This window comes from Girardinichthys multiradiatus, chromosome 13 (genome assembly GCF_021462225.1).
Source record: "Girardinichthys multiradiatus isolate DD_20200921_A chromosome 13, DD_fGirMul_XY1, whole genome shotgun sequence".
Taxonomy (NCBI): Eukaryota; Metazoa; Chordata; class Actinopteri; order Cyprinodontiformes; family Goodeidae; genus Girardinichthys; species Girardinichthys multiradiatus.
The window spans coordinates 21,695,836-21,721,544 of record NC_061806.1 but is presented as its reverse complement, the minus strand read 5'-3'; the positions used below and the strand labels follow the sequence as shown (position 1 = coordinate 21,721,544).

At 41.2% G+C, this 25,709-nt stretch overlaps 1 protein-coding gene across 1 annotated transcript; it reads left to right on the top strand.

Moving 5' to 3' along the window:
• Window positions 1-2,717: 2,717 nt before the first annotated feature.
• Window positions 2,718-20,826, top strand: galnt12 (UDP-N-acetyl-alpha-D-galactosamine:polypeptide N-acetylgalactosaminyltransferase 12). Its single transcript, XM_047384088.1, has 10 exons — window positions 2,718-3,583; window positions 4,778-4,947; window positions 8,582-8,771; window positions 10,009-10,194; window positions 10,339-10,456; window positions 11,425-11,601; window positions 14,813-14,944; window positions 15,596-15,709; window positions 16,359-16,514; window positions 17,659-20,826. Exons 1-10 carry the CDS (start codon window positions 3,231-3,233, stop codon window positions 17,794-17,796), a joined length of 1,734 nt encoding a protein of 577 aa, XP_047240044.1. The 5' UTR covers window positions 2,718-3,230; the 3' UTR covers window positions 17,797-20,826.
• Window positions 20,827-25,709: the final 4,883 nt, after the last annotated feature.

The window sequence follows — 25,709 nt, the reverse complement described above, 5'->3', positions numbered from 1 at the left end:
TTTGTCTAAGTTCCTACCGCCCCCTATGGGCATAAACTTTGGGTCGTGACTGAAAGGACGAGATCCTAGATACAAGTGGCTGAAATAAGCTCCCTCCGCAGGGTAGCCGTGCACTCCCTTAAAGATTGGGAGAGGGGCTCGGCCATCCAGGAGGAGCTCGGAGTAGAGCTGCTGCTCCTCCACATCGAGAGGAGTCAGTTGAGGTGGCTCGGGCAACTGTAACAGATGGCTCCTGGACACCTCCCCCAGGAGGTGTTCCAGGCACATCTCACCGGGAGACGGCCTAGGGGACGGCCCAGGGAACACTGTCTCTTGGCTGGCGTGTGAACTTCATGGGCTCCCCCCAGGGGAGCTGGAGGAGGCGTCTGGGGAGAGGGAAGTCTCTACTTAGTCGGCTGCCCTTGCGACCCGGATAAAGTGGAAAATGACAAGTACAGTATGATTATGAGTATATTTTCATTGTAGGCCAAAAAGTAAAAAAAAAAGTTCAAACCCATCTGTCTAGAGTGCCTTCTTCCACGGCTTGCATTATTATTATCAAGATTGAAACATGCAGTGTGGTCAAAACTAAAAAAACAAAGAAGTATATCCTTTTTGTCTGTTTTGTATTCTATTAATACAGCCACCACTTTGCAAACTGAAGCAAACAAGTGTACACTACATTATATTAAAAAGACCTGTATTCATCCAATCGCAACGTGATGCATTCAGGTTAACTAACAACACACACAAACTATTGACTGTTCCTGCAGGTAATCCTTTACCCTTGTTTGCCTACCCATTAAAGTCCTTTGTTATTGACTTTTACACAAACAGAAGGTGAGGGATATTCTTAGACACCACAGGACAAGGGAAAACAACACAACAGGAGAAGATGAGTCTATCAGGCCATACTGAACATGATTCACATTGCTTAACGCTTTTGGCTGCTTAATAACAGCCTGGTGGTATGTTTAGATCAATCCCTGCATTCCCACTTTTAGACATGTTAGTCATCTAGAAGCTTAGCTCAAACATTTTTTTTTCCGCATTTGTTTGGCACTCCATCTCATGTTACCAAATTCTAATATGTGAAGGACAAGCTTGCTAAAAAAACGAGTTTCATCAAAAGTTGTATAATCTGAAGGGAGAGCCATCTCACTGCCTATGTAACGTGTCAAAAAGGCATTATCACACTGGTATTAGATAGTGGTGGTTAATTCACATATTTAATAAATTCCAGTCTTATTAAAAAGTTGATGAAAACTTTTTCTTGGCTATAAAACAGAACCCTGATAGGATATTGCTCAGTCACCAGAGCTTTATTTTCACATCCGTATGTGTTTGCACCAAATATATTTTCCATGGAAAATGTTATCCTCCTGTCCTAATAGAAAGCGCTTTCATCCATCCACGTTAACATTGTGCTTCTTGACAGACCTGACAAGCTCGGTCTTCCATCAATACAACACTACAACGGCTGACTTGTTGCCTTCCTGTGTCTCTTTGTATAGTTTTTTACAACATGGGTGATCGATCAAACAGCATGACGCTCAAATTACCTTCTGGCCCTGAATGTTCACCTTAATTATTGATCATTTTAATTTGCTCAAACATACATTTTGTGTCAGATTTCAGCTTTGGTGTCAAGAGTTGTCATATCAGTTTCGCATGAGTGACAACGAGCCTGATAAATGATATAATAAAGCCTTCATAGTGGATGTATTAGAAGCTGGTGATGGGTGATTGGTTGCAAATATAGTGCATCTGAGAGCAACTGTGGTAGATCATATGATTGATAATACTGTATGTAGATAAGGTCAGTATCTGCAGACTAACACTTTAAATAGTTTAAGGTCTGATATTCGAAAAAACAAAATAGACAGCTACCCTACTGACTAACTAAAATGAGGTAATTAATTTAAGAAATATAACAAATAATGAAATAAATAACTAAAGCAACAAATAGATGAAAGCAAAGATAACTAACTGAAATTACATAAATTATTAAAAGAGAAAACAAACAAATAAAATTTAAATTAAATTAATAAAATATGTAGATAAATAATAATCTAATAAGCAAAACATTCAAATAAATAAATAAAACATGTAACTAACTTGAAACGTCTTGAAAGTAATGGTGAGCAAGTAACTGTTGGAACTTGTCTAAAGGATTTACTGGTTTTAAAGTCTACTGCCGAAAAGCAAACCGTGTCCTTCAAGGTAAACGCGCTAAAGGTGTTGCACGTTTTTTTAAAAATTTTTTAATGAAAATTTAAGAAGTGGCCTGTGGTTGCTACACCTAATATGATCAATAAAAGCAAAAACCACAATGCAGTTTTTCTGGCTATTTGTTTAGGATTTTCAAGGCCATAATTCCCTTTTTAGAAATTCACTACATTTCTTATGTATGTGACAACTACAATACTATCGTACTTTACAGTTAGGGATCATTCAAAGATCTTTATGAACTTCTGTTGAACTAATATTGAGATAAGAATAAATAGATAAGGACCCAGGGTTCTATCCCTGTTCTAAAGTAAAGCACGTTGTACGTGATCTACATTTATTGCTTTCAGTGGGAATTGCATCATGTTGTGCCGACTTCTTTTAATAACTGTATACTTTTATGATTCGTTTGAATGATGTTACATTTCATTAACATATGGGGGTATTTAAAAATAAGCCAACGCGTTTTATTTTGGTATTCCCAAACCGGAAGCGTTGCAGCTAGTTGAGCTAATTTAACAATTTGAACTTCGAGTGAAAGTAAAATGTTTGGAGAAGTTGAACTGTTGTGTACATTTGATTAATCTCATTATGTAATTTACTCGTTATTAACGAAACCAAACCTTGTCCGTTCTATTTTATTTGACCTAGATTTGCTTTGTCTCTTAGTTTGTCAGCTAACAGCCAGTCCAAGGAGATCATTTGCTCGGGTCTAATCCGAGTGTGTTAATCCTTTCACACTGGACCAGGACAGGAGTTGGAAGACGTCCAACAGGAGGAGTGTCTATAATCCTATCGGCCATGAAGTTAAACACATTGAGGTTCCGGGTAAATAAGTAACAACATTAAGGCTATGCTCAGCTGGGACTCTTGAGGACTCACAAAAACTTTGAACTTTCCGTGGAAGTATGCGGGGTTAACTCACATCTAGTAGGGCAGAGCAGCTCTACTAGAGTCCAGCCGGTTTGAAGGGGCATGAAACCCCGACCAAACTTTGGTCATCCTGGCAAAGAAGCGACACGATGGCAGCGTGCGGAAGAAGAAGTCGAACAAAATTGCTTTTTTGCCTTTTTGGCGTCACTTTGTTGGGGTATCTACTATTTTTCAGACACCCATCCGGGGAGGTCAGCGCTGCAAACCGACGTGAAGGTCCCAGGGACGGAGATGTGGACAATGAACGGCTTAAGAGGCCCGTGTACGAGAAGCCCCCGCTGGATCCAGACGCCTTGGGTGAAATGGGAAAAGCTGTTAAACTGAGTTTGAACAAGGAGGAGAAAATGAAAGAGGATGCGAGCATCCAGAAGAACCAGATTAACACGTATGTCAGTGACAGGATCTCACTGCACCGCAGGCTGCCAGAGAGATGGAACCCACGGTAAGTGTCACCCAGAGCACTTTCACCACTCAGGAAGTTTAGGGTGAATCTTACCAAGATTTTAACACTGCTAAAATACTCTATCATACCACATAGACTTTAAAATAATTTGAACAGAAACCTAGAAGAAGTGCCAGAGTGTTATCTCCAGGGTTATGGTGTTTAAAGAAAGGCAGTATATGAAAGAAAGCTACTAGCTTCCCTCGATTAAAAAGATAAAATCCACTTTTTGGAAATATTTTTGGCACTGAAGATCATAAAGACATATTGATTATAATTTGAAAATAAAATGGGGCCTAAAACCGAGGCTTGGGAGACTCCATTCTAACGTAATAGTATTATAACTGTAATCATCAGTATGTTAGAGTTTCTCAGCTGCAGTAGGAATAATTGCTTTCCTGTTTTACATTAAAAAACACAATGTTACAGTATATGTTTGTTTTAAGTTTTGTATAAATACCATGATAATGTCATCCAGTCGTTTTTCAACTCAAGATTATCATAGGTTAAATTCTCATACAGGCCCAATGCCTTTCAGAGAGTCATTTAATATAAACTGCCTGGTACTTTCTCCTCTTAAACCCCAACCATTAAGTACTGGGGGAAGAATTTAACTTTCTTTTTTTTCTTCTTTCATTACTGTAAGTTCGCTTAGTTAAACACAGAGATGTGCGTTATTCACAGAAATGTTAGAATCCTGGCCAACAACGGATATAAACCATTTCCACAAACACAGTTAAAACTACAAGCCGTTGAATCAGAAAGGAAACAAACTCCACAAAAGGGCACCACTGCAAAGCGTGGTCGCAGCTGCCCACCACACGGCTTCTACACACACAACCAGCATGTCTGCTGAAAGCAGAGATCTCACAGAAAACAAAAAAAGAAGTTTATCACAATCCACCCAGGATTTACTCAACCTGCAGCAAAGGAAGACGAGAATTATCACGTGCATTTGAAAAACATAACTAACAAAATTATTATTGAAACAAAGTTTCTGAGAAAAACTCAATTAGATTTGGGTGTGTCATTGCAAGCACAAACTTCACAAACACCGCTTGTGGCTTAAAGAACGATAGCCTATTGTGTTCTTTGTAGCTGCTTACTTATTACTTAGACAATAAAGCATCAACATGCTACAGCTCCCTAGATTCTAGCCTGTTCTACCACTTAAACTCCCATCACTCATTCCAGTTGCAGAGATCTCAAGTACGACTACAGGTCTCTGCCGACAACCTCTGTGGTGATCGCTTTTTACAACGAGGCCTGGTCTACCCTGCTGAGGACGGTCCATAGCGTGCTGGAGACTTCCCCTGACATCCTGCTCAGAGAGGTGGTGCTGGTGGATGACTACAGTAGCAGAGGTAGGCAATGGACCGATTGATGGACACACAGAAGGGCTGTCGGCGGAAAGGTCGGCTGATTGACAGGTACAGGAGGCAGAAAGCTTTGCTCTTGGTGCTCACATGAAAGCACACAGATGGGATGCATTCAGTGGATTGTCAAATGAGCTGCGGCTGAAAAGGTGGGAAATAGGGGAGTCAAATAAGAGACAGGAGTGAAAACCAATGCACATAAACTAGAAGTAACTCTCTTAACTGTATTGTTTTGTGTGGGACAAAATCTTAGGTGTTTTCTTGTTATCTCTAACAGAATATTTCTAACAGAAGAGTTGCAAATGAACTAAAACAGAATGGCATCAAAACAACACATGTTTCTAGCTGCAACCATTTCTGATACACCCCTAGGACTTTAAAAGTTTAAGGTGGTTGGAAAACGTTTTGAATCATGAGCGTTTAGGTGAAGCAATCAGTCCCTGCCTCACCCTCCGCTCGAACACTGATTGCACATGTTCAGTTAAGCCACGGTGATGTCACTGTATCAGACTAATTTCTTAAGGGATGCTAATGCTGTTGATCCAGCATTAGCGGCAAGTTTTAGAATAATAGCCAACTTGTCTGCTGCACTTCAGGCTCATTCCAAGTTAGAGATCATACAGAAAATTGGGCAATATTCTCTGATCTGAGGCAACATCTAATTTGGGATGACTTTGTTTAACCAAACAGCCTAATTAATATTTGCTGGGCATTCAATTTTATAGTGAAGTTAAACATTTCATGGCAATATAAAATGTTTTTTATCTGTGAGTTCAACTGGAGACATCAAACACAACTTTCATAGTCTTCGCAGAGTTTTGAAAGAACTTTGAGTTCTCACTCACAGACTGGTTTAGGAACGTAAACACCTGAAAGACAAGATCACACACTCAACAACTGCACCCACCCAGGGATCCCTGACTACAGTATTTATCAGAACAACTAAAAGCAAACTGAAAGCCTCAGATTTACTAGTACAGGTCCTTCTCAAAATATTAGCATATTGTGATAAAGTTCATTATTTTCCATAATGTCATGATGAAAATTTAACATTCATATATTTTAGATTCATTGCACACTAACTGAAATATTTCAGGTCTTTTATTGTCTTAATATGGATGATTTTGGCATACAGCTCATGAAAACCCAAAATTCCTATCTCACAAAATTAGCATATCATTAAAAGGGTCTCTAAACGAGCTATGAACCTAATCATCTGAATCAATGAGTTAACTTTAAACACCTGCAAAAGATTCCTGAGGCCTTTAAAACTCCCAGCCTGGTTCATCACTCAAAACCCCAATCATGGGTAAGACTGCCGACCTGACTGCTGTCCAGAAGGCCACTATTGACACCCTCAAGCAAGAGGGTAAGACACAGAAAGAAATTTCTGAACGAATAGGCTGTTCCCAGAGTGCTGTATCAAGGCACCTCAGTGGGAAGTCTGTGGGAAGGAAAAAGTGTGGCAGAAAACGCTGCACAACGAGAAGAGGTGACCGGACCCTGAGGAAGATTGTGGAGAAGGGCCGATTCCAGACCTTGGGGGACCTGCGGAAGCAGTGGACTGAGTCTGGAGTAGAAACATCCAGAGCCACCGTGCACAGGCGTGTGCAGGAAATGGGCTACAGGTGCCGCATTCCCCAGGTCAAGCCACTTTTGAACCAGAAACAGCGGCAGAAGTGCCTGACCTGGGCTACAGAGAAGCAGCACTGGACTGTTGCTCAGTGGTCCAAAGTACTTTTTTCGGATGAAAGCAAATTCTGCATGTCATTCGGAAATCAAGGTGCCAGAGTCTGGAGGAAGACTGGGGAGAAGGAAATGCCAAAATGCCAGAAGTCCAGTGTCAAGTACCCACAGTCAGTGATGGTCTGGGGTGCCGTGTCAGCTGCTGGTGTTGGTCCACTGTGTTTTATCAAGGGCAGGGTCAATGCAGCTAGCTATCAGGAGATTTTGGAGCACTTCATGCTTCCATCTGCTGAAAAGCTTTATGGAGATGAAGATTTCATTTTTCAGCACAACCTGGCACCTGCTCACAGTGCCAAAACCACTGGTAAATGGTTTACTGACCATGGTATCACTGTGCTCAATTGGCCTGCCAACTCTCCTGACCTGAACCCCATAGAGAATCTGTGGGATATTGTGAAGAGAACGTTGAGAGACTCAAGACCCAACACTCTGGATGAGCTAAAGGCCGCTATCGAAGCATCCTGGGCCTCCATAAGACCTCAGCAGTGCCACAGGCTGATTGCCTCCATGCCACGCCGCATTGAAGCAGTCATTTCTGCAAAAGGATTCCCGACCAAGTATTGAGTGCATAACTGTACATAATTATTTGAAGGTTGACATTTTTTTTGTATTAAAAACACTTTTCTTTTATCGGTCGGATGAAATATGCTAATTTTGTGAGATAGGAATTTTGGGTTTTCATGAGCTGTATGCCAAAATCATCCGTATTAAGACAATAAAAGACCTGAAATATTTCAGTTACTGTGCAATGAATCTAAAATATATGAATGTTAAATTTTCATCATTACATTATGGAAAATAATGAACTTTATCACAATATGCTAATATTTTGAGAAGGACCTGTAATTGCTGGTAATAGAACATTTTTTCAGAATTCGGACAGACTGTATTTGTGTGACGCTCCCCTTTTAAGATTCAAAATATGCAATTTAAAGTAGTTGAAGTTAACCCCACAAGAAAATCTGATTTGGATAGTGTTGACGGTATGTTTTGTAATACTCTTGTTGAGAGTTTGGAACATTTCTAGCATACTTCTTACGTCACCTCCTCTCACATTGACAGATTTTTATGCCAACCTGCCCTGCCGACTGTGTACTGCAGACTTTCCCCGACTGGGTATTGAGGGGTAAAATTGTGCAAAAAAAATTGTGTAGTGTATCCCCAGCTTAAGTAACCAGTGATGTGAGATTGTGCAATTTTAAACCGATAAATGAGATAAACTGGGTGGGATGAGGTGTGGCTGTCTCTTGCATAAGTCTAGAGAAACGCAATGATAAATATAAGGCTGGTTTGGCTTATAATCCTCAGCTTTCTCTTCACAAATCCAATCCATGTAGCATCGGAGTGGATGGATGGTTCTTTAACATTGTGTTGCAGTGTCAGTGGATCACAAATCCCATCCACAGCATCCTTCTCCAGTCTATATGCACACATGAAGTCCCATGTGCCTTTTAATTCACCAAGCTAATACCGTTGGTCTGTAGCCCCTTGATTAACCTTCTTCCCAATATTTTGTGCATTTTGAGCAGGCTGCTGTCCAGATTTTCTAAATTTACACATCCAGGCCGATCCTGCGCAACATAATTGCACAACACAGGGGAGTGCACTGTAGGGCAATTGTTAGATCTGTTTCATTTCTGCAAGAGCTTCCCAGGTTCAGATACCGGTGCTGGCTCTTTCTGCATAGAGAATGCATGTTTTACCATGTTTTATCTAGAAGGATAATTGGGTATTTGACAATGAATGGACAGATATTGATGTGGCATGACAGATTCTGCTCGGAGTCAAGATTTTAGTACAGCGTGTCTCTTGCTAACTGTAAAAACTATTCGCAATGTTAAATGTTTTAAGGTTTGCTCATGTTATTTTCTTGAAGATCACCTAAAGAAGCCATTGGAGAAGTACCTCTCAGGGTTGAGGAAGGTGCGTTTGATCCGAGCCACAAAGAGGGAAGGGCTGGTCCGAGCCCGGCTGCTAGGGGCGTCCATTGCCACGGGTGATGTGCTGACTTTCCTGGATTGTCACTGTGAGTGCCACGAGGGCTGGCTCGAGCCTCTGCTCAAGAGGTGAGAAATTGCTTTTCAGGAAAGGAGTATTTCTCTCCAGTGTCGACTTTAGAGATGGTCTTTTTAAGTTCAGCTGTCACCAAGGACATCACAAGCCATCTTCAGGAGCACAGTTATTGCAGAAAACATTTTGTCTCATTGGAACAAATTTTAACATGTTTTACTGGGATTTTAATGTGGTAGACAAACACAAAGTAATAATGAAGTAGAAGAAACACATTTTTCTTTTTATTTTGTCTAATAGAAATTGCAACAGTGTGGTGAGCATTTATATTTAGTCCTTCCTGAGTTTAGAGTTTTTAGAACCACCTTTCTGCAGTTACAGCTACAAGTCGTTTGAGGTATTCCTGCACCAGCTTTTCACACGTAGAGACAGACATTCCTGACCATTCTTCTTTACAAGATAGCTCACCCTATGCCAGCTTAGACGGAGAGCATCTGTGAACACCAATATTCAGGTCCTGCAAAATCTGAGATGGATTTAGGTCTGGGCTTTTACTGAGCCGTTTAAACACAAACACAAACAGGCTTTGATCTAAACCCTTCCATAGTAGCTCTGGCTGTATGTTTAGGGCTGTTGTCCTATTGGAAGGTGAATCACCACCCCTGTCGAAGGTTTTTTGCAGCCTCTTGCAGGTTTTGGTCCAGGAATGCTTTATGTGTAGCTCCAACCATCTGTCCATCAACTCTAATTGGCTTCCCTGTCCCTGCTCAATGAATGCAACCCCACAGCATGATGGTTCCTCCACCATGTTTCATGGTGGGGGTGGTGTCTTCAGGTTGATATGCAGTGTTGGCTTACTTACACAGCTTTTTGCATGTAAACCAAAAACATTTAATTTTCTTATTATTTGACATTCACATGTTTGTTGTCTACATGGCTTATAGAAAACTGCAAGCAGGAACTGCAATTCCTTTGGCTTTTTTAGCAATGGCCTTCTTCTTAAATAAAGGCCAGATTTATGACGTGCACAACTAATAGTTGTCCTGTCAACAAAAGCTTAATGGCTGCTTCTCTAAAGAATGCTCTGTTCAGGTGGACAGCCATGCTTGGAAGGTTTGCACTGGACTTCATTCAGGGGTATCAGAGTGAAAGGGGCACGATACTTTTGCAAGGCATTGTACAGCTCCCCTAGACCCCTTTGCTTAGTACTTGGTTGCCTTTTGAGAAAGCGCAGTACAGAAAGTGAAAAGATATTTGCTGAATTTTAATTTCAGGTTTCTCTCCTTTCTTCAGGATAAAAGAGGAGCCGACAGCCGTGGTGTGCCCCGTCATTGATGTGATAGACTGGAACACCTTCCAGTACTTAGGGAACGCTGGTGAACCTCAGATTGGTGGGTTCGACTGGCGGCTGGTCTTTACCTGGCACAGGGTGCCAGAACATGAACAGAAACTACGTAATTCGCCAACCGATGTCATCAGGTACGTTTCGCAAAACGTCTGTGAAGCAAAGAGTAAAGCAAGTTGTCGTTTTAAGATATCATATCGTTTTTTATGTCTTACTAGGTTAGTAGTGGGTAGTGAGACCCAGATAAACTTCTGTTCGATCTGTTTTTTTTTTTTTAGATCTCCTACCATGGCAGGTGGTCTGTTTTCTGTGAGCAAGAGCTACTTCCATTACCTGGGGACATATGACACAGGGATGGAGGTGTGGGGTGGAGAAAACCTGGAGTTTTCTTTTAGAGTAAGAAGTGTCCTCGAGTATCTTCATGTACACATACACTACCGGTCAAAAGTTTTGGATACACTTTATCACTTAATGGGTATGTTTATTTTCATGACTATTTACATTGTAGATTCTCACCAAAGGCAACAAAACTATGAATGAGTACACATGGAATTATGTAGTAAAGTGTGAAATAACTCTAAACATTTTTATATTTTAGATTCTTCAAAATAGCCAGTCTTTGCTTTGATTATTGCTTTGCTCTCTTAGCACTCTCTCCATGAGCTCCATGAGGTCATGACCTGAAATGGTTTTCCAAAGAGTCTGGAAAGAACTTCCCAGAGATCCATTGAGAGAGGGCCAAAGGTTAATATTTCAGTCATCGCAGCAAAGGGCGCCTACTTTAAGCAATCTAAAATATAAAACATATTTAAAGTTCTTTAAACAATTTTTCATTTGCAGCACAACTCTATATGGGTTCATTCACTGTTTTGATGCCTTCAAAAAGAATCCACATACAATGTCAACATAAACATAAAGAAAACCATTAAATGAGAAAGGGTTCTAAAACTTTTGACTGGTAGTGTGCATTATACTAAATGCATAGTGCCTGGCTCAACTATTATGTAAAACAGGCAGTTAGCATACTGTTAACACACTTTTCACAGTATGCAGCATTGAACAGACATTTGGACCTGGACTAAATTTACTGAAAACCATGTGACAAATTCTTCTGCAAACCACAGTGATTGAATTCAAATTACACTCCAAGTGGAAACAGATTGAAGGCCCTAAGACTTTGATTGCTGCTGAAGAATTTGAACATCCTTTTCCTGGAGTAAATACAATTTCCCAAAGGAGTTGTAACCAAAAATATCTTTCCAAAGCGGCAACAATAGCCTTTTTTGTGCCCTTTATGTAGCCTGATTGATTCACAGCTGAGAGGCTAACCAAATCCTCATGGTGCTGTGGTTGTTGTTTCTTAGATTTGGCAATGTGGGGGCAGTCTGGAGATCCACCCATGTTCCCACGTGGGTCACGTGTTCCCCAAAAAGGCCCCTTACTCACGGAGCAAAGCGTTGGCAAACAGTGTGAGGGCAGCAGAGGTGTGGATGGATGAGTACAAGGAGCTCTACTACCACCGCAACCCCCACGCACGACGGGTGAGTCCACACAGGTTATGAGAGGGTGTTTTGATGGGTGTTGAACAGAGCCAATGTCTTTCTTTAGAAAGGAATTGAGGCACATTTAGATTGGAAGTTTTGTTTCAGTTGCGAAAGGCTGCGAATTTTTTCCGGCCAGTGACCGACACACGGATGCAGGAAATTATATCCACGCCTACTTGTACATTTCGCACAAACTACACACATGCAAGCACGCCCGCTCTCCCACTGTGGTGTAAAAAGCTCCCCCTGATTAAGTGACTCTCGGGATACATGAGCGCCACACACTCAAGGTGACAGGAGTGCCTGGGCACTCCGGTGTGTGATTACCACCTTTCCATGTCACTCTGTGCCAGCAGGTGTCACCCACCTGTCCTTGACAGGGTGATATCGGTGCTAACCTGTGGGGTGCCCTGTCCTAATGTGCGTGTGTGTTTATGTATGGGCATAGAGTGTGTGACAGTGTAGTTAAGAAGAGACGCTCCCTAAGCACAGATCAGGTGACATTCATCTCCCTGAGAGGAGGAAGCCTCGCCAAGAGGTAATGTGCTACAGCTCAAAGCAAGCACTGCTGCATTTTTACCATGTAGGCATACATTGATTGTTTTCATGAAATTGTTTTAAACATCTCCTAATTCATTTGTCATAATTTAAAGTAAAATACATTTGATGTAATTTTGGTTTTTTTCAGCAAAATGAATTGAAAATAAATGACAGCTTTTAAAAAATATATATTACTTGTGCAAAAAAGTCCTGAGTTGTTTGAGTTTTACGTTTCAGATTGTAACTGTAAAGGAGCCCAATGGAGCCTTTCTGTGATTGATTATTTCTATTTAAAAATTTTTTTTTAAAGATTTTGTTGGCACTAGTGGCCTTTGTTGACAGCTACCAGACAGGAAATGAGCAGAGAGAAAGAAAAGGGGATGACTTGCAGAAAAGATGCCAGGGTCCAGAATTGAACTCAGGATGGCTTCGTTGAGGACTAATAGCCTCTGTATATGGGGCCCCTGCTCCACCACTACACCAAGCAACGCCCCATCGATCGTTATTTATATTAGGATCAGAGGCGATCTTACAGAGTGATTATACGGCAGCGTAAATATTAATCCTTTTAGTATTTCCTTAATTAAAAAAACTGCAGCAGAGAAGAATCTGCACTCTTCTGCACATCTGCTCCTCATTGTACCTTTGTGATGTAGTCATTGAGAACCTCACCCCTTACTGGTTTTTTACTATTACCAAAGGCATCTTGCTCCTTATTGAATTATCGTTTGTAAGATGTGAAGTATCTGAATGGGAAATGTATTTTAACCTTGTCCATGTCTTTAAAATGTGTTATTATATGTTTGGACTCTATAAAGTACCTTGGACAATAATTAACTGCCACTTTGTAACATTACAAACCCAACCTTTAATGTATGTTGCAGGGATTGAATACGATAGACCAACACAAAGTAGAGTTCAACTCTGGGTTGGAGTGAAATGCTACATATATTTGTTTTTGTATTTTTATATATATTTTTTTAAGGAATACACCATAGAGGTCTGAAGTAAAGTCGTGGATACGTTTAAATGAAGTTCAGATGATTAAAAAGCATCCCAAGGTTTGAACATCTCATGTTCCCATGAACATCTCAAACAAACTGACGGGATGAGATTGGAGGATATTGGGCTGAGATGCAGCCAAGAGAGGCCTATAGTAATTCTGGTGGAGCTATAAAGCTCAGGTAGAAGAATCTGTTGACTACAATTTTTGGCTCCACACTTCACAAATGTGGCAAGAAGACAGCCATTCAGTAAATTGTAAAAAGATGGTCAGATTAGACCAAAATTAAACTTTTTGGCATACATGCAAAATACTCTGTCTGAAATCTAGTGCTTTAGTGAAGTTTGTTTTATACGGATCAGTTATTTAAGAATAGGAATTGGCCGATATAGAGTGACAGTCTATTACTTCGTGAAAATGAAGTAAAACTATATCATGGATGTGCTTGAAAACTTTACCGATCACCAAAAATGCAGTGAACGAGACCCAGATATAATATCAGGGATTAGATCAGGACATCTCTAGGAAAAACTGCATGCACTGTGCACTGTGAGACACGCTGGTTGCAGCATCGTGCTATGGGGATGCATTTCTTTAGCAGGGAAAGAAATGCTGGTCAGAGAAAAAGGCCGCAAGTCTTTCAGTTGCAACCCCACAGCATGATGGTGCCACTTCCATGTAACCACCATGTAATTGCAGCAAATGGTGTCCCTACAAAATGTTTCTTCAGGGAAGGAGGGGCTGATTACAAATGCTTGAGAAACTTTTCAGATTGTTTTTTGTAGAAATTTTGAAAGCCAATCATTTTTTTTCCTTTTTTCCAATTTTGCTCTTTTTTGTGTTGGTCTACTGCATAAAATAAAGGTGTTTTGGACTTTTCCAAAGAACCTTAGGTGTACTTTGATGAATAAACACAGATCTCAAATATGAAGCATATCATCAAAGTATCATTGACGGGTGTCCACCTCTCAATCTTCTGACAGAAAGAGGAGCACTCTCCCTCTTGAGACATGACTTTTGTACCGGGTCATTCCACCTCCACTAGCCCCTGTTGTTCCCTTGTCTGTAGTGGTGCTAGCGGTTGATAAAAGACTGCCTCTTTTGGGAATCTGTCTCATGACCGCATAAACTGATAAAGAGCCAATTAGAGCTGTGTTTGGGCACATGGCCAGCATCCATCATTCTGCAGTGTGTTTGTTTTTAGCCTCCTTCTTCCAGCAGTGAAGGTGTGGTGCGCATATGCTCGCTGGCAAAGCACAGTGCAAATGTTTGTCCTCTTATAGTAATCAGCTATTCTTTATCAGGGATGATACTTTTTTGTGAAAGGTATTTACATAGGCAAGTCACTGTTAGCATTTACACAGACACTTGCAAATTCCCAGAAACATGCTTCTGCTTTTTAACTAGAATTTAGGAGTGGCTCACTCATTAAAAACGTCTGATGTTATCGAATGTGTGTGTTAATATTTGTCATATTGAAAAAATGGGCAGAGTTATGAGACAACTAAAGAGGGTGCTAGAGTGTTAAGATACCAACACACCCATGACCCAGCAGCTGTCTTGTTGTTTAACGTTTTGTATAAAGCAGGAGCTCTGAAATTAATCAATGTTGTTTGGAATTAGGGCAGTAAAGCTGAGCTGTTATGTTTTTTTTTTGTTTTCTAGGAGGCCTTTGGAGATGTGACCGAGAGGAGGAAGCTGAGAGAGAATCTGGGCTGTAAAAACTTCAAGTGGTATCTGGATAATGTTTACCCTGACATTTTTGTCCCAAGTGATCGGCCGGGCATGTTTGGAATGGTTAGAAGGCTTCAAAACAGTCTTCATTTTTTATTTTATTTTTTATGCGTTGCTGAAAAAGTATTCACTATATTGCCATAAATATTTACTCACCCCTTCAAATCAATGAATGTGGGTGTTTCAATCACTTTCATGGTCCCAGCAGCAGAAAATCAAGCAACTAGGCATGCAGACTGCCTCTATAAACATTTGTAAAAGAATGGGTCGCACTTAGGGATCGTGACAGGATGGAACCTGTTCCAACATGACTGCATACCAGTACACACATCATGGTTTATAAAACATGTGAGTGAGTCTGGAGTGAAAAAGCCACATCTACCTGACAGAACCTGGGTTGTATTAGAGCAGGGACTGCGAGCCAGGCCATCCAACATCAGTGTCTGACCTAACAAATGCGCTTTTGGAAGAATGGTAACAAATTCCCAGAAACGAACCCTCTTTGTGGAAAGCCATGTGAGAAGAGTTGAAGCTGTTATAGCAGCAAAGGATAGGCCCGCATATAATCCGTATGGATTAAGAATGGGATGTCACTCAAATTCATATGTGTATGAAGGCAGACGAGCGAATACTTTTGGCAATATGTGGTTAGTTTTAAGTGTTAAATTATGTTTCAGCCTTTGTAATCTACTTTTATGTGACTTGTTTTGCTAGCTAAAGAGTCGGGGAAAGACCAACCACTGTTTTGACTATAACCCTGGTGATGAGGAGGTGGTAGAAGGCCATAGGGTCATCCTTTACCTGTGTCATGGCATGGGTCAGAACCAGGTAAGACATACCAGACATTTTAATACATGTTGGCCGCCGAAGTAGTACAGCCCCATGCAAATTTACATTCAATGCAAAATACACTAAACCTTTTATTTCCACTCTGATCCTGTCTTTATAATTTTAGTTTTTAGATTCATTTTCATGTACCTGTATTTTATTAAGATTCCATACTTCTGGAGATGTTAGTCCTTGTAGTCCCAAACACATTTACTCGTCAGCTCCTTATTTAATGACCGTCTTTTAAACATTTTCTGTCGTCTAAACCTTGAAACAGGTACTTGCTCCTCACACTTGAAAGTAATGGACCTACCTGTCCCAGGTTGCATAATATGCCCACAGTGTTGATCAGTCAGTTGTCAGTAAATCAGGGAGCACTGTGAGATTTAGCCTTACTGCCAGAGAGCCTCTCTGTGGACACGCACTAATGTCATCTTCGTAGAAATCGGCTCTAGTTGTTGTATTGTCAGGTGTATCGAGAGTGCCCTGCATAGTTATATTCTACATTAATAGTCTGTGACTAGTAGTAATGCTCGTTTTAATCCCCCCCCCCACACACACACACACACGGGCAAATTCTGTTGTGCAGTGTTTAATTGTAACTGGCTTGTTTTCTGTGTCATGCATGTACAATGGGTTCTTCCTGCAGTTTTTTGAATATTCAGTGGACGGGGAAATCTGTTATAACACAAGAGAACCTGCTGGATGTGTGGTGGGCGACAACATCAGCACTTACCTGACTGTCCAACATTGCAAGAAGCGAGGACAACCTGTCCCCATGGACCAGAAATTTGTTCTTCGACAGGTATTGCAAAATTATCTTGGGGCACAATTTATTTCTGATTTGTGTGTCTGTACCTTTTTAATATGAATAAAAAAAAACAAATGGGTTGAAGCTTTTAACTTCCTGGATTATAAAAATTTTTCTTTTTATTATTATCACTTAAGATATTTGTTCAGTCATCATCATTATTAGTCTGTAGCGCCTAGTAAAGGTTTTTACTTCATGAACTTGTTCACATTTTGTTACGTTACAACCAGCAATGTATTTTATGTGACTGGCCAGCACAGAGTAGTGCATAATAACAAGGTGGATGGGAAAGGATACATGGTTTTGAAATTATTTTTACAAATAAAAACATTTCTAAACAATTTGGTGTGCGCTGGTATATAACCCCCTCTTGCCTCATGTTCACACATGTTCCCTATCCAATCAGACTGAGTTATCGTGGTGTACAAAGCTGGTTGAGACATACTTCAAAAGGGTTTCAACTGTGTTTACAGCAAATGGTCATTCCACAAAGTATGGACTCAGAGGGGCTGAAAACAGGTCCAGGCACTTTCCAGATCTTTATGTCTAAAGAAAAAAGATAAAAAAGCCATGTCATTGTCCTTTTAATTAGGCACTACCTGGCATTGGTCATGACATAAAATCCTCCAAAATACATTGAATTGCGTGGTTTTAACATGATAAACTGTGAAAAAGTTGCAGTTACATGAATAGTTTCACAAGGCATGGTAGAAATTCACAGATTCATAAGAAGTGTTGGATCTGGGCTAATTATGACTTTCCTGTGCAATACAAAATGAATGCCTGGCACACTTTTGAGAACTGTTTACCATGCAGTGCGGGGAGCTGTGCAGCATGTGCTGAATGTAGTCGCAGGATGCCAATGTCTGCAGCAGCAATGCCATCTAAATGTAAATGGATCTGAAAAGATGAAATATATGTAGCAAGGGTGGAAGATGCTGGAACGTTGAGAATTGAAAAGTATAGGGAGAGAAGTGGATATATTGCAGGAAAGGGTGGCTGAATTTGCATTTCACCTGGCCAATAGTGCGAAGATCCAATATTTTACTGCATTTTTGCCACATGAGTAAATGAAAACCATTGTGTTGTAGATTAGTTTCCTTGTTTGCTGACTGTATTTCCAAATGGTTGTTTCCAGGATGGGAGTCTGTTCCACGTCTTGAGCCAGAAGTGTGTTGAAGCAGTGGACAAGACCGACAATGGGATACCAGCCCCGGTTCTCCTGCCCTGCTCTGACAACCTTCGTCAAAAGTGGTTTTTTGAGGAGAAGCTGTAAACCTTTAACATACGTGGAATATCTCAGCAGCTGAGGAAACCTCTGCCCCCTTCTTCCTATCAAATTCCTCACGTTTCATGCAGTAACATTAAACTTCATTCCTTCTAAAGCACTTTGTGTATAAACAGATCATAGGAATTCTGACGATTTGTCAACGTGAAAACCTGGTCTAGGACCTATTGATCATCTAAACTACATAATGATGGGGTTCTGTTGTTTTTTTTTCCACTGCTGCTGCAGTTTTTTAAAAGAGACTGTTTTAACTTCCTTTTTGCTTTTTGAAAACAGGGATAAGGAAACGCAAACATGCATCAATCTGACAGAAGAGCTTCTCATGAACTAGTGGCTGGGCTGACAGATTTTCAGAGCACATCATCACTTTTCTTTCTTGATGTTTGAATTTTCTCCTGTAGAGGGGGCTAACACTCCTCTGAGTATTTGTGCCAGCGTCTCCTCTCTTTGTCATGTGACAGTGGGAAAAATATTCAGATGTTTAAATAGGAACCTTTTAAAAAGGTTGACTGATTGATGATTATAGCAGGGACTTACAGGAAAAATCATAGATTGCAGGAATCATGCTGGTGCATAACCACATCACATTACTACTGACAACATGGGAAACAACACTGTTTCTCAGCTTTGAATTGTTTAATGTCACATTTTACTTGAGGTGAAATGGCATGGGTCGCAATGTTCCTTTCAGACGTTTCCTTCCACTCATCATCCACGTTGAATGTCATATCACTTTTGGGCTTTTAATTATTTGTTTGAACTGTTCTTTTATCGGAGTGACCTATAATACAACATGTAATGTCACTGGTTTTAAAAATAAGAGTTAGACTGAGTTTATTTTGGGTTTTCTCACACAGGGTAAACGTTTTTCACACAGATATTTGGCTAAATGTCCCTCAGCAAGTTGCAGACAAACATACTTGTTTGTTGCAATCAACAATCTCTGGGTGATATTGGACTGTTCCTCTCATCAGAAATGTTACAGCTCATTTAAATTGGTTGGTTTCCTGGCATGAACCTGACTTTTAATCATAGACCATAAATTTGCAATAGGGTTGAGGATGGGGCCACAGTCATGTGTTTCATTCCTTCTAAAACCTGTTTTTATGTGTGTTAAGGATCTTTGCCCTGTCTGAATTGGAATTTCTACCATATATCTGTGGTTTAAGGTGAAGTTGAAGAACTGGAAGTAGTTCTCCATCTTTTTCTTACACTCACTTTGTGCATTTCCAATACCAATGACATTGTAGCATGCTGCCACCTCCGTGCTTCACATTTGTTACAGTGTATCCTCGTTATTTTGGCCAAACAGCTCAATTTTTGTCTCATTTGAACATAAGACATTCCCCCAGAAGGGATTTATGTGGCAAAGTCCAGGCGTGCTGGAAGTTGCATCTTTCTTCTTTTGACTGGTTGGAACCTCAGATATTCCTGGATCGTTCCTAAACATCCTAACCATTTCCAGTTCATTATATGGGTTCAGATTATTGAAACTTGGACACAGTAGGGTGTTCCAGTAAAATGATGACGCCAAACAAGCTTCAAAATTGGTTTTAGATTAGATAAAACAGGTGAATATTAAGCTTTTGGAATGCCCTCTCCAAAGCCTCACCTCAATCTTGTTTAAAAAGATGTGTGATCTATGATTAAAAGCCAGCTTTGTGCAAGGAAACCAAGCAATTCAAATTAACTCTGCCAAGAAAATGGTCAACTATTGAGCTACAATAGTTGTTGATGGCAACAAAAAGCTGCCATCAACACAAAACCAACACATTTAATGCATTGTGACCTTATTACACCTGACAGTGTCAGTAATAAAGAAATCCGAATCGTCACGTCAGGCTTTTTGAAGATCGGTGATCGTTTTTTTACTTTTGCACTAAAATTGTGACTCTTGCACATCGTAACACTAAAACTAGGCCCTTCTTTTCATTTGGTAACATGTATTCAGCAGTGGTCTAGTAATATCAATGTATACCTTAAGATAAAATGAGGAAAATAGTGCACATCACTAAAAGCAATGTCTGAAAATACAGTATAAAAGGCATTGTAAACCGAAACTTTATGTTGCTTCCAGAGTTTTGGCCTGCAATGTATGCATGAATTTGAGCTGATTTGAGAAAATCCACAATGAAATTCAAACTTGGGCAGCCAGTTCTTGTTTTTAATAACCTCTGAAATAGTTTGTTGTATAATCATCCCCACCTTGTAGAAGAACAGTTCAAAATATGACATTAAAATCCCAAAATTAATACGATTTCTGACCGTAATGACTAAATTTAAACTTCTGAGTTGAACTGTTATGGCCTGTTTAATGGCTGAAATAATGATCTTAAATTCTATCTATGCTACATAGATATGCTTTAGTTTTGTGTTTCTTTAAATCATCAGGTCAAATTTGTCATAACCAAGTCACGTAATATTGGTTGTGTACCAAAAGCACGCACCAAAATCTGAATAGAATAGGAATAGTGTCTTCTAACTCTTGCACTTGTGCCTTTATAGATATAAAACGTTTTGTCACATGTCAAGGGAGGGAAATGCCTTTATGTTTATTTTGCCACTCTGTATAGTAAAAATCTGTTTAGTCAGGATTGTAACAAACTGACTGATCTCCAGACATTGGCACGGACATGGGGTCTTTTCATTGTGAGTACAAGTTCTTACGCTCATGGGTCGTACTGATGTGAAAACAGACGCCGCTGCAGCTTTCAGCCGTCAGAACAGACACCTAGTCTGAGCTGGAGTCTCTGTTACTTGTGTGGCTTTCCCTCAGGCCATGTGGAGGGAAACAGCAGAGGGGTAGACAGTTGTTGGTGTCTCCAGTGTGCCACCATGCCAGATGGCTTCCTGATTGATTTTTTTTTTTGGGCTGCTCCAAATTCTTTATCACATCTTTTCCCCCTCTGTATGTCATACGATTTGATATTTTGCACCTGTATGTACGCATTTTGAGTTTTGATTTAAAGAAAATAATCATCAGGAGTCCATTTTTGATAATGGATCTGAGTGAATGAAGCAATCTGTGACTCTTTCCATACCATGAACCTTCTCAGGCTCTTTCCCCATCAGCCTCAAAAGACTGCAGTTAGAAACTAATGGTAAGAGAGCAACACGCTGAAAAAGATTTTCGATATTGATTCAGAGTGTTTGCTTACAAGACTAAATGGAAGTGTTTTCAAAGCACTAAAGCTGGGCTGGACGAGAACCCCTTCATTTGCCAAATGAAATGAATGTACAGTAATGTGTGCTGCTGTTGCTGGAAGTTGATAACATCTGTATATTTGAGCCATCATCTACAAGCCCAAAGATAGAGCACTAGATATTTGCTACTATGCACTTACACTTAGAGGTTTATTTCATTGTGCAGAGCTTTGGGAGACTGGACCATGAGATAGCTGTATTGAGCTGAAGGGAAGCACAAAAAAAGCACCAAGCTTATTGAAATATGGATGTAATTACTGGGCTTCAGTTCCCTGTAGTCCATAAGAAGGCTTTTTGTTAGGATTATGAGTAGTACACTGCTAAGTACTAAGTGAAGTGGACCAAATGACCAGTGGGGAAAGTATCGTTCATAATAGGAATGAAGTAACATTTTTGTTATGATTGTATGATGCGTGCTAACGCTATAACGGCCTATGTGACCCTCCTTTTAATTCATAAGGTCTACTGCTAGCATTCAGGGGATATCTTTGTCCTAACTGGTCAGCCAACTCTATTGGACAGGTGACATCATTTGACTAATCAATGAAAATGATCGTTGATCAGTTTTTTTTAGAAGTATGACAAGCTAGTGGTTTTTAAAGTTTAACCTTGTTCTCTTGGCTTTTTAAGAAATAGAGCTGATTTACCAGAATATTCTAAAACAGCTCCTTAATTGTTATCTTAATTACACTATATATATGTATATATATGTATATATATATATATATATATATATATATGTATATATATATATATATATATATGTATATATATATATATATATATATATATGATAACCTTATTGTACGCAAGTTGCCATGTGTTTTCTAATTGTTTTGTATGGTGATTTGATACGGTACAGGTTTCAGCACTGTTTTGCCAGTTCAGATCATGTGTCTGTGACACTATCCTAATTTTTTTGGAATAGCAGCCATACCTGTTTCATAAACACAGATATTCCAGGACTTGCTGATGCACTTGAGTCTGTAATGTTAATTACATTGGACCATGTAATGTTTCACAACACCTTGTCTTTGTAATGACAATAACAGTTGCAGTGAAGATTTTGTTAAAAAAATTAATTCTTATTGCTGGCCATGTCAAATGCCTTCAAAATAATTCACCTTTTATAACTGTGGCATTATCTCACACTGAAAAATTTAGAAAACAAAAATCTACCTTTAATTTGAGAACATTTATTTAGCCTGAAAAAAAGTAAAACATTTTTAACAAATCACTGGTGCAGCTACTATTAGCACTACAAAAAATGAATAAATAGAACTGAAGTTTTATGTTTTTCCTTTTAATTTCATTAATAGGTATTTTAGCATTAATGTATAACTTCATGTTTCCTGCGGTTTAAAATGACATGACACAAAGACCATTAAAATGGGAAAGACAAGAGCACATGCTAGTCGTGCTTACTTTAGGAACAGATAATTTATAGTAATTTTCTATTCCTAGTTTACTGTAGCTAAAAGTTATGACTATTAAAGGTATTTTAGTTGGGTCAAGGCGAAACATGGGTCCCCCTTCCGATGGGTTCACCACCTGTGGAAGGGGCCAAAGAGATCGGGTGCAATGTGACATGGGTGGCGGCCGAAGTCGGAGACTTTAGTGATCTGATCCTGCAGAAGCTGGTTCTTGGGACATGGAATGTCAGTTCTCAGGTGGGGAAGGAGCCTGAGTTGGTGTACGAGGTAAAGAGGTTCCAACTAGAAATAGTCAGGCTCACTTCGACGCACAGCTCTGGCTCTGGAACCAATCTCCTTGAGAGGGGTTGGACACTCTTCCACTCGAGTTGCCCTTTGTGAGAGGCACCAAGCTGGAGGGGGCATACTTGTTGCCCTGCATCTCGGCAACTGTACGTTAGGGTTCACCCTGGTGAACGTCCCCCCATCCGCCTACGAGTGGGGGGACAAGTTCTGACTGTTGTTTGTGCTTATGCACCGAACAGCAGTTCACACTACCCACCCTTTTTGGAGTCCTTAGAGGGGGTGTTGGAGAGTGCCCTTCCGGGGGACGCCCTTATTCTGCTGGGGGACTTCAACGCTCACATTGGCAATGACAGTGAGACCTGGAGGGGTGTGTTTGGGAGGAATGGCCCTCCCGTTCTGAACCCAAGTGGTGTTTTGTTATTGGACTTCTGTGCTCGTCATGGATTGTCCATAACTAACACCATAATCAAGCATAAGGGTGTGCATATGTGCTCCTAGCACCAGGACAACCTAGGCCGCAGTGACCACTACCTGGTGGTGAGCTGGCTCACCACCAGCTGGCCGGTCAGATCTGGCAGACCCAATCAAACCTTGAGGGTCTGCTGGGAACACCTGGCAGTCTCCCGTGAGGGGAGCTTCAACTCCCACCTCCGGGTGAGCTTCAAACACGTTCCGCGGGAGGTGGCGGACATTGAGTCCGAGAGGGCCATGTTCCGCAACTCCATTGCCGAGGCGGCTTACCGGAGCTGTGGTCGCAAAGTTGTTGGTGCCTGTCGCGGCGGGAATCCTCAAACCTGCTGGTGGACACCGGCGGTGAGGAATGCTGTCAGGCTGAAGGAGTTCTACTGGGTCTTTTTGGCCTGACTCTGGAAGCAGCTGATGGGTACCGGCAGTCCAAGCGGCATGCGGCTCGGGTGGTTGCTGAGGCAAAAACTCTGGTGTGGGAGGAGTTCGGAGAGGCCATGGAAAACGACTTTTGTACGGCTTCGAGGCGATTCTGGTCCACCATCCGGTGTCTCGGGGGGTGAAGAGGTAAACCACCAATACTGTGTACAGTGGGGAGGGTGTGCTGGTGACCCCAACTTGGGACATTGTGGGTCGGTGGGCAGAGTACTTGGAAGACCTCCTCAATCCCGCTGGCACGTCTTCCACTGAGAAAGCGGCGCCTGGGGACATTAGGGCGGGCTCTCCAATCTCTGGTGCTGAGGTCACCGAGGTGGTTAAAAAGCTCATCGGTGGTAAGGCCCCGGGCGTGGATGAGATTCGCCTGGAGTACCTTAAGGCTCTGGAGGTTGTAGGGTTGTGTTGGTTTACGCAACTCTGCAGCATCACGTGGACATCAGGGGCAGTTCCACTGGATTGGCAGACCGGGATGGTGGTCCCCCTATTCAAAAAGGGGGACCGTAGAGTGTGTTCCAACTATAGGGGAGTCACATTCTTAAGCCTCCCTGGTAAGGTCTATTCGGGGGTTCTGGAGAGGAGGGTTCATCAGATATTCGAACCTCGGATTCAGGAAAGAGCAGTGTGGTTTTTGTCCTGGCCATGGAACACTGGACCAGCTCTACACCTTCAGCAGGGTTCTGGAGGGTTCATGGGAGTTTGTCCAACCAGTCTACATGTGCTTTGTGAGCTTGGAGAAGGCGTTGGACCGTGTCCCTCTGGGAATCTTGTGGGGTGTACTCCAGGAGTATGGGGTACCAGGCCCTTTGATACGGGCTGTTAGGTCCCTGTACGACCGGTGTCAGAGCTTGGTCCGCATTGGCGGCAGTAAGTCGAACTCGTTTCCTGTGAGGGTTGAACTCCACCAAGGTTGCCCTTTGTCACCGATTCTATTCATAACTTTAATGGACAGAATTTCTAGGCGCAGCCAAGGTGTTGAGGGAATCCGTTTTGGTGGCCATAGGATTGCGTCTCTGCTTTTTGTGGATGATGTGGTCATATTGGCTTCTTCAGCTCGTGATCTACAGCTCTCAATGGAGCAGTTTGCAGCAGAGTGTGAAGCGGCTGGGATGAGAATCAGTGCGTCCAAGTCCGAGGCCAGGGTCTTAAGCTGGAAAAGGGTAGAATGCCATCTCCGGGTCGGTGGGGGGGAGGTCCTGCCTCAAGTGGAGGAGTTCAAATATCTTGGGGTCTTGTTCACACATGATAAAAAAATGGAGTGGGAGATCGATAGACAGATTGGTGCTGCGTCAGCAGTGATGCGGCGCTTTACCGGTCTGTCGTAAAGAGAGAGGTGAGTCAAAAAGCGAAGCTCTCGATTTACCGGTCGATCTACGTTCCTACCGCCGCCTGTGGTCATGAGCACAGATAAAAGTGCCCTCCTGAAATCTTTTTTTGTTTTTAGTTTTTTTTTTATAGTGTATAGTGTGGGGCTGAAGGTAAAATTTCTGAATTTAAAGGCCTATAATATCAGTGCCCCACGTTTTGAAATTTTTATCGACAGCTACCCCTTCGCCAACACACATGCGTGTCCTGCCTCGTGTCTCTCAACGGAGACGTCCTGCGTGCAGAGCGGGGAGGTGGACCTGCGCTGGTCCAGCTTACCTCTTCTCTGCTCTCTTCCGCCGTCAGATAGAGCTCTGCCCTGCCGATAGGCCGGCTAACCATCCAGGAAACAAACAAAACGAATATACATGCTTCCTAAACTTCAGATGAAAAAGTTAAAACTTCACCTGCCACCATTTTATCTAAACAGAACAGGTCAATGAATGGCATACCTTTACCCGCTATGTCTTCTATGGCCGCCACCAGGCGCCAGGATATTGTCTACGATTTAACTCTTAGATTAAATAAGAATAAATAAATAAATTCAAATCTATCTCATAGATGTCTGTATTACATTTGCTACAATGGTCCATGATGACTTCTGTTTGACTCATTTTTTTTATTGCAAATACGGCCAAATGAGCTGGTTAACATTACAATTCATACTCTACTAAAATACCTTTAATAAAGTTCAGTAAAGTTGTACTTTCTACT